The 9,604-nt window shown below is 40.4% G+C and overlaps 1 protein-coding gene across 1 annotated transcript; it reads left to right on the forward strand.

Moving 5' to 3' along the window:
• Positions 1-7,641: 7,641 nt before the first annotated feature.
• Positions 7,642-9,089, forward strand: LOC104121488 (putative F-box protein At3g16210). Its single transcript, XM_009633497.4, has one exon. It carries the CDS (start codon positions 7,676-7,678, stop codon positions 8,801-8,803), a length of 1,128 nt encoding a protein of 375 aa, XP_009631792.1. The 5' UTR covers positions 7,642-7,675; the 3' UTR covers positions 8,804-9,089.
• The last annotated feature ends 515 nt before the right edge of the window (positions 9,090-9,604 follow it).

Raw genomic sequence — 9,604 nt, forward strand, 5'->3', positions numbered from 1 at the left:
TCGCTCAAACAAAGAAGACCGAGCAACTGTACAAGCTAGAACACGGCTGGGCTCAGAAACATCCAACCTCACAAACTGATTGGCAAGGGCCTGAACATTCAATGCAAGCGGTCTCTCCCCAAATGGAATATAAGCAAGGCTACCCATACTAGCTGACTTTCTACTCAAAGCATCGACCACCACATTGGCCTTCCCGGGATGATATAATATGGTGATATCATAATCTTTCAATAGCTTCAACCACCTTCTCTTCCTCAAATTGAGTTCCTTCTGCTTGAACAAATACTGCAAGCTCTGATGATCCGTGAATACCTCACATGGCACGCCATAAAGATAGTGCCACCAAATCTTCAGCGCGTGAACAATGTCTACCAGCTCTAGATCATGAACAAGTTAATTCTTCTCGTGAACCTTCAGTTGCCGCGAAGCATATGCAATAAACTTGCCACCCTGCATCAATACCGCACCCAGACCAATACGAGATACGTCATAATATACTGTATAAGATCATGAACCTGTGGGTAATACCAATACCGGTGCCGTAGTCAAAGCTATCTTGAGCTTTTGGAAGCTCGCCTCACACTCGTCTGACCACCTGAACGGGGTACCCTTCTGGGTCAACCTGGTCAACGGGGCTGCTATGGATGAAAATCCCTCCACAAATCGACGGTAGTAGCCCGCCAAACCCAGAAAACTACTGATCTCTGTAGCTGATGTGGGTCTAGGCCAGTTCTGAACTGCCTCAATCTTCCTAGGATCCACCTGAATACCCTCTGTTGATACAACGTGACCCAAGAAAGGAACTGAACTCAACCAAAACTCGAATTTTGAGAACTTAGCATATAACTGGCTGTATCTCAGAGTCTGAAGAACAATCCGAAGGTGCTGCTCGTGCTCCTCTCGGCTGTGGGAGTAGACCAAGATGTCATCAATAAACACAATTAAAAAGGAATCTAAGTAGGGCTTGAATAGCCGGTTCACCAAATCCATGAATGTTGTTGGGGCATTTGTCAGCCCAAATGACTTAACTAGAAACTCATAATGCCTATACCTAGTCCGAAAAGCTGTCTTAGGGACATCGGATGCCCTAATCCTCAACTGATGGTAGCCATATCTCAAATCAATCTTCGAAAACACCTTGGCACTCTGAAGCTGATCAAATAAATCATCAATCCTCGGCAATGGATACTTGTTCTTGATGGTGACTTTGTTCAACTGCCGATAATCTATACACATCCTCATCGATCCATCTTTCTTCTTCAAAAACAACACAGGTGCACCCCAGGGTGAGACACTAGGTCTAATGAAGCCCTTATCAAGCAAATCTTGTAATTGTTCCTTCAATTCTTTCAACTCTAGCGGGGCCATGCGGTATGGCGGAATGGAAATGGGCTGAGTGCCCGGAGCCAAATCAATGTAGAAATCAATGTCCCTGTCGGGTGGCATTCCCGGCAGGTCTGCAGGAAATACCTCTGGAAACTCACGAATAACTAGCACTGAATCCATGGAAGGAACCTCCGCACTCGAATCGCGGACATAAGCCAAATAAGCTAGACACCCCTTCTCGACCATATGTCGAGCTTTCACATAAGAGATAACTCTGCTGGTAGAATGGCCAAGAGTCCCTTTCCACTCTAATCGAGGCAACCCCTTCAAGGCTAAGGTCACCGTCTTAGTGTGACAATCTAATATAGCATAATAAGGTGACAGCCAATCCATACCCAATATGATATCAAAATCAACCATTTCGAGAAGTAGAAGATCTACACGAGTCTCAAGACTCCCAATGGTGACCATACACGAACGATAAACACGATCTACAACAATACATCTCCCACTGGCGTGGACACATACACAGGAGCACTCAAAGAATCACGGGGCACAACCAAATATGAAGAAAAATAGGATGACACATAGGAGTAAGTAGACCCCGGATCAAATAGAACTGAAGCATCTCTACTGCAAACTGAAACAGTACATGTGATAACAGCGTCAGATGACTCAGCCTCAGGCCTGACTGGGAAAGTATAACACCGGGGCTGGGCCCCACCACCCTGAACTACGTCCCTGGGATGGCCTTTAACTGGCTGGTCTCCACCTCTAACGGCCTGACCTCTACCTCTAACAGTCTGGCCTCTACCTCTAGCTGTCTGACCCCTGCCTCTGGTTGGCTGAGCAGGTGGTGCAGCAATTGGTGCCGGAACCATGGCACGAGAACTCTGAAGTTGTGAGCTGCCCTTTGCCCGAGGTCAAAATCTAGCAATGTGCCTCGGATCACCATAAGTATAACATAACCTCGGCTACTGTGACTCCTGACCCTGAAACTGACCCTGTCGACCTGAAAAACCACCCTGATAACTCTGAAGTGGAGGTGCACTAATAGGAGTTGGTGGTGCATTGTAGGCTAGCTGGTTGGAATAATGCATTTAAGGGCCACGACCACCTGAGGCACCGTGGGATGCCTGGAGTGCTAAATAAAACGACCTGGGAGGATGGCCTCTACCAAAAGTACCCATGCCTCTAGATGAGGCACCGCTTAACTCACCAGAATAACGAGGTCTCTTGTCAGACCCCTGACCTCCCTGAGAAAGAACCATCTCAACTCGTCTGGCAACATTAGCAGCCGTCTGAAAAGAAATCTCACTCTGAGTCTCCTTAGCCATCTGCAATCTGATAGGATGAGCATGTCCGTCAATAAACCTCTTCACCCGCTCTCTCTCTCTCTCTCTCTCTCTCGTTGGGAAGCATAAGAATAGCATGACGGGCCAAATCCACGAAACGGGTCTCATACTGAGTAATAGTCATACTGCCCTACTGGAGACGCTCAAACTGACGGCGACACTCCTCTCTCAATGTGATAGGAAGAAACTTCTCTATGAAGAGCTGAGAGAACTGGTCACAAGTAAGAGCAGGTGACGCAGCTGGTCTGCTCAACAAATAATCTCTCCACTATTTCTTGGTGGAACCAATCATTTGAAATGCAGCAAAATCGACCCCATTGGTCTCCACTATACCCATGTTCCGTAGAACCTCGTAACAGCTGTCAAGATACTCCTGGGGATCCTCTGAAAGAGCACCACTGAAGTGAACTAGGAAGATCTTGGTAAACCTGTCCAACCTCCATAAAGCCTCAGAAGACATAGCTAACCCATCACCGGTCTGTAGCGCAACAACCGGTTGAACTACTCTGACTCGATGAGTTGTTGGAGCCTGATACTGGGGAGCTATCTGCTCCAAAGCGGGAGTAGTGGGAGTCTTGGCCCCTCCTCCAGCCTGAGAGACGGTTGGTGCTATGGGAAATGCGCCAGTCTGGGCCACACTCTCTATAAGGCCCACCAAACGGACCAAAGCGTCCTGAAGTACTGGGGTGGCAATGAACCCCTCCGAAACTTAAGCTGGTCTGGCAGGAACAGCCTGGGCTGGAACCTTCTCGTCAAGCTCTATCTGAGGCCCCACTGCTAGGGCTGCTGCTCGGGCTCTGGGCTGTTCTCTGCCCCTGCCTCGGCCTTGACCTCTACCCCGCGTAGGAGCTACCACTGGAGGCTCTGGCTGCTGCTCATCTGAAGAAGTGGTACGTGTTCTCGCCATCTGTGAGAGAATAAAAGTAGAAGAGTTCAATTAGTATTGAAAAAATAACATCGCACGACAAAGGAGAATAAAAGTGAAATTTGTGCCTAAACTTCATAGCCTCTGGAAGATAAGCACATATGTCTCCATACCGATCCTCCAAACTCTACTAAGCTTGCTCGTGAATCGTGAGACCTAGGCAACCTAGTGCTCTGATACCAACTTGTCACGACCTAGAAATCCTACCGTCGGGACCGTGATGGCGCCTAACATTTCACTTGCTAGGCAAGCCAACGTTAGAGAATCATTAAACCAAATCCTTATTTCCATTCAGTAAATAATAATAATTAGCTAAGATGAAATATAATAAGTGTGAAATAATATAAAAACTGTATTAATTACTACTACCCAGATCTGGAGTCACAATTCACGAGCATTTTAGAATTTACTACAGTCTGAAAGAAATACAACTGTCTGAATAGAAAAAATAGTAGAACATAAAATATAGACGGAGACTTCAAGGTCTGTGAACGCCGACAAATCTACCTTGAGTCTCCGGATAGCGGTCCAATAGCAAAATCTCGATCAACCCGAGCCAGTACCAAAATCTGCACAGAAAGTGCATAGTGTAGTATCAGTACAACCGACACCATGTACTGGTAAGTGTCGAGCCTAACCTCGACGAAGTAGTGACGAAGCTAAGGCAAGGCACCTACAAATCAACTTGTACAGTTTAATAATGTATATACAAATAACATTAATGAAAAATTAGACATGAGATATCAGGAGGGGAAAACATGCTGGGGGGAAATACAAGATAAAGAACTAATGCAGAATGATAACTGGAACAACCAATATATTATGAATCAACAGGAACACGAGTACAGTAAAAGAAAAATGTACGACATCACCCTTCGTGCTTTTACTCTCAATCTCACCATAAATCAATAGAAACGGCACGGCATCACCATTCGTGCATTAACTCTCATAATATGGCACAACATCACCCTTTGTGCATTAACACTCACAATATGGCACGACATCACTCTTCGTGCATTAACACTCACAATATGGCACGACATCACCCTTCGTGCATTAACACTCTCCCTTACCATAATGCAATGCATAAATAACAACAGGGAGATAGAATAACAAGTACAAGCCTTACTTCAACATTTGACTCTATAATATCAATCTCAACTTTGAAATAAATTCTCAATTATCACCAGAAAATCCGTAAACATGATAAGAACGATCAATTTAATAACACTAGTATAAATACGTAGCAATTAGGCATATGAAAGAGACAATATAAGAAAAATGGAAGAAACATGGAAAATAGGTAAATTGGCGGCGCATAAGTACTCGTCACCTCACATATACGTCGCTCACATGAATTTCACATAATAAATAGTCAAAGGTTCCTAATTCCCTCAAGTCAGGGTTAGACACAACACTTACCTCGCTCCGAAGGCCACTTAATTCTCAATCACAACTTTTCTTCTAGAATTCGCTTCCAAACCACTCGTATCTATTTAAAAATGACTCAACAATATCAAATATTGCTAAAAGAATTAATTATATTGCATAAATTAAATTCCCCAAATTTTTCTCCAAAAAGTCGAAAATCGACCCCGGGCTCGCTTGGTCAAAACCCGAGGTTCAGACCAAAATTCATTTACCCATTCACCCCCGAGCCCGGGTATATAATTAGTTTTGGAATCCGACCTCAAATTGAGGTCTAAATCCCCAAATTTTCGAAATCTCTAGTTTCTACCCAAACCCCAAATTCTAACATGAAAATTCTAGATTTTAGGTTGATAATTCATGAAATGTAATGGGTAATTGAAAGAAAATAGTTTAGAATCAATTACCAACACTTTGGGGAAGAAAATGACTCTTGAAAATCGCCTCTCACCGTTTGGTTTTTGAGAAATAATTTTTTTGGGCTAAATCCCGTGTTTGGATTATGTTAAGTGCTACGCGACAGTGTGCATCGCGTTCGCGAGGCCACTGTCGCGTTTGCGAAGAGCATTGGCTGCCAAGCCTTCACGTTCGTGAGTCAGTATTCGCATTCGCGTAGGCTACCCCCCGGCCTTCGCGTTCGCGAGACATTCCTCGCGTTTACGATGAAGGAAAGGCTGACTCCCCCTAAGTGCCTAACACTACGCATTCGCGATGAGCTTGTCGCGTTCGCGGAGGGTAGTGCCTCCATCGCTTCGCATTTGCGACCAAGCCTTCGCGTTCGCAAAGAAGAAAATTCCGATCTCATCAGTTTACTCTTTGCGTTCGCGAGAGGACCTTCGCAAACGCGAAGAAGGACATGCTAGAATACCAGAATCTGCAGAAAATCAGATTTTCCAAAGTCCAAAACATCCCGTGGCCTATCTGAAACTCGCCCGAGCCCTCGGGGCTCCAAACCAAACATGCACACAAGTCTAAAAACATCATACGAACTTGCTCGCGCGATCAAATTGCCAAAATAATACCTAGAACTACGAATTTAGCACCAAATCAAATGAAATTCTCAAGAACACTTTAAAATGTCTAACTTCTCAACTGGACGTCCGAATCACGTCAAACCAATTCCGTTTCTCACCAAATTTCACAGACAAGTCTTAAATATTATATTGGACCTATACCGAGATCCGAAACTAAAATACCGATCCGGTATTAACAAGGCCAAACATTAACCAATTCTTAAAAATAATTAATTTTCAAAAATTTAATTTTCATAAAAAAATTCATAACTCGAGCTAGGGACCTCCGAATTCGATTCCAGGCGTACGCCTATGTCCCATAATTCAATACGGACCCACTGGGACCGTCAAAATATGAATCCAGGACCGTTTACCAAAAATATTGACCAAAGTTAACTAAAATCAACCTTTAAGGTAAAAATTCTTATTTTCATCAATTTTCAACATAAAAGTTTTCCGGAAATATGCCTGGATTGCGCACGTAAATCGAGGAGGGTAAAAATGAGATTTTTAAAGTTTAAGAGCGCAGATTTGAGTTCTAAAACATAAAATGACCTTTTGGGACATCACAGATTACCGCACATACATTTTGACTTTCAAATGCATCTTGCGGAATAAAATTCATTATATCAAATCATTGAATATTTTTTAATGATATTCAAATGTTTTCGTGACTGAAATACAAAGGTATTCAGAAGTATTTTTCTACTTATTTTTCTATTTGCATCCTGGCGTATATAATGTTTTCTCAACTTGACATAGATTGCAACCTAAATTCGTTGTATAACAAAGGCATGTTTCTTGATTTTTTTTGGTAGTTGGGAGATGGGGGCGTGGGATGGGCCCCAAAAAAAACCTTTAGTGTTTATTATATCAACTAAATTAATATTATGGTTCGTAATATCGAACTCGGTGTGCTTTTAAAATTATGATTCACATGTAAATATTTACTAAATAATTTTGTAGATTTTCAAATTAAAATTTATACTTCATGTCAGAAATACTAGGTTCGGATGAATCTAGGGCCGAAACACTGGATACAATAACAACAAACTCAGTGAAATTTCATAAATATGATCTGGGAAGGGTAGAGTGTACGTAGACCTTACCCTCACCTTTGTAAAGATAGATAGACTGTTTTTCATAGACCCTCGGCTCAGATGTCGAAACATGGATCCGTCCCTAATTAAGTAATAAGAGAGTATGTAAATGACACATGTTATTTATTTATCGGATTAATGAAGTAAACATCCGGGGAGACTAAGCAAGCGTTTGAACATAGATTTGGTTGAAACTTGAAAAATAAATTTTTTAAGATAAGATGAAAAATAATTTTTGAAAGTTGAAATTGTGTTTAGACATGCATTTCACTTGAAAAGAATTTAAAATTTTGTGAATACAAAATAACAAAAACTATTCTAGAGCTGTTTTGGGGATTTAAAATTTTTGTTTTCAATCTGCAAAAAAAAGAAGTTAAAATCTATAAACAAACATATATTTGAAAATAAAATTTGAAATAAAAACTCCAATTTAAAGGTCAGGATTAGAGCATATATAGAAGACTTTAAGCAACTGTGAGGTCACAATTAGACAAATCATTTTCTCTTTACTTGCAAGCAGCTAGCAAAATGGAGGGATCTTTTACAAATTTTGATCAACTTCCAGAAGATATAATCATGGAAATATTCTCAAGATTGCCTGTGAAATCTCTATTGAAACTCAAATCTGTTTGCAAATACTGGTACATACTAATTCAAACTCCTATTTTTATTACCAAACATTTTTGCCACAAAACCAATCATGCAATTCCTTTTATTCATCTCTATTTCTTAGACAAAAAACAATTATCTCTCTCAACTAATGAATACCCTTTATTCCAAGATCTTTATATTCATAAATCCACATCTTTAAAGCCAGTAATTGGCCCCTTAAATGGCTTATTTTTTGTCTACAATCTTGATATGAATGAAATGGCTATATGGAATCCAGCAACAAAGGAAATCAAGAATATAATAATACCAAGTCCATCTTTTTATCCTTATTTTAGGTCATATGCTCATCATTTTGGATTTGGAATTGACCCTTTGAGTAAAGATTATAAAGTTGTATGGATAAGAGATTATTGGAAAGAAGAAACATTTACAAGAAGTAAATCAGCTGTTGTTTCAGTTTACACACTAAGTACTGATTCTTGGAAACATTTTGAGGATAACACATTTTGGAGTAGTCATATAGTTATGTCTTATTTTGGTACATATTTAGATGGATTTTATTACTGGAAGATGATTAACAGCGAACAACAACATACTCAGTGTATTAACGGCCGACAAAACTGTGAAATTCTTGCATTTGATTTGACAAATGAGGTTTTTCAAGTGATTCAAACTCCTAATTTGTTCAATTCAAATTTTGGAACACTTGGTTTATATGATGGTTTTGTTTCTATGTTCTTTCATTTTCTTGTTCAAGGCAAGACATGTATTGAGATTTGGGTAATGGAAAAGTTGGGATTTTGGACTAAAAGATTGGTTATTGAATCCCATTTTATTGTTAAGAGACCAATTGGATATGGGGTTAATGGTGAGATTTTTCTTGAAACTACAACTTCAAATCTTGCTATGATTGATCCAACAACACAAGAAATTATTAAGTGCACTGGACCATGGGAAAATGGCTACCCTTTGCAAGTTCTCGTTTACAAAAACAGCTTAGTTTCAATCAAGAAATTGAGTAGTGGTGACTTGGGAAAAATATAAACTTCTGGTATTTTCTTGTAATCTTATTTTGTTTTACCTCTATTTATTATATGGTTGTTTCTGAAGGGGAGTCTTGAAGTAACGGTAAAGCTGTCTCTATATCACCTATAAGTTACGGGTTCGAGTGTGGAAGCAACCACTAATAGTTGCATTAGAATAGACTATCTACATCACACCCCTTGAGTGCGACCCTTCTCGGGATCCTGTGTGAACGCGGGATGCCTTGTGCTTTCGCACTATCCGTGTTACTGTATGGTTGTTTCTAGGTGTAATTATCGATAACTAATTATATGGTGCTCAATTTTTAATGTACGTGTAACTCACATATAATCGCTGCGCTCTTGCTACTATATCAAATTTAAATTATTGATCTCAATAGTTTTGATTAGTTAGTAAAGGAAAACATGTTATGTATGCTTCCTACCATGGGCGAAGCTACGTGCAAGCAAGGGTGGTCAAGTGACCACCCTTCGCCGGAAAATTATACTCCGTATAAGGTAAAATATTATTTGTTATTGATTAAAAATAAACTTTGAATACTCTTACATCGCTCACTGGCAAAGGTTTGAACACCTTTGTTGAATTTCCTGGCTTCGTCACTGCTTCCTACAACTATCCTAATAATTTCTTCTATTCAATTAGGATAAATTTTCATATATTTCCTCGTATGTTGGAGTATTAGCATTTTATCGCCTTTACTTTCACCTTTTCACCTTTAACAGTAAAACTTTTCGTTTTCACACCATTAACCAAATGGTAAAAATTAAGGTAAAAAATAGGAGTGGGAAAACTAATGAAACA

The sequence above is a fragment of the Nicotiana tomentosiformis genome, chromosome 7, assembly GCF_000390325.3.
Source record: "Nicotiana tomentosiformis chromosome 7, ASM39032v3, whole genome shotgun sequence".
In the NCBI taxonomy this organism is placed as follows: Eukaryota; Viridiplantae; Streptophyta; class Magnoliopsida; order Solanales; family Solanaceae; genus Nicotiana; species Nicotiana tomentosiformis.

What these genes read in the sequence shown, in the direction of transcription:
- LOC104121488 (XM_009633497.4), top strand. Translation starts at nt 7,676, where the DNA reads ATGGAGGGATCTTTTACAAATTTTGATCAACTTCCAGAAGATATAATC.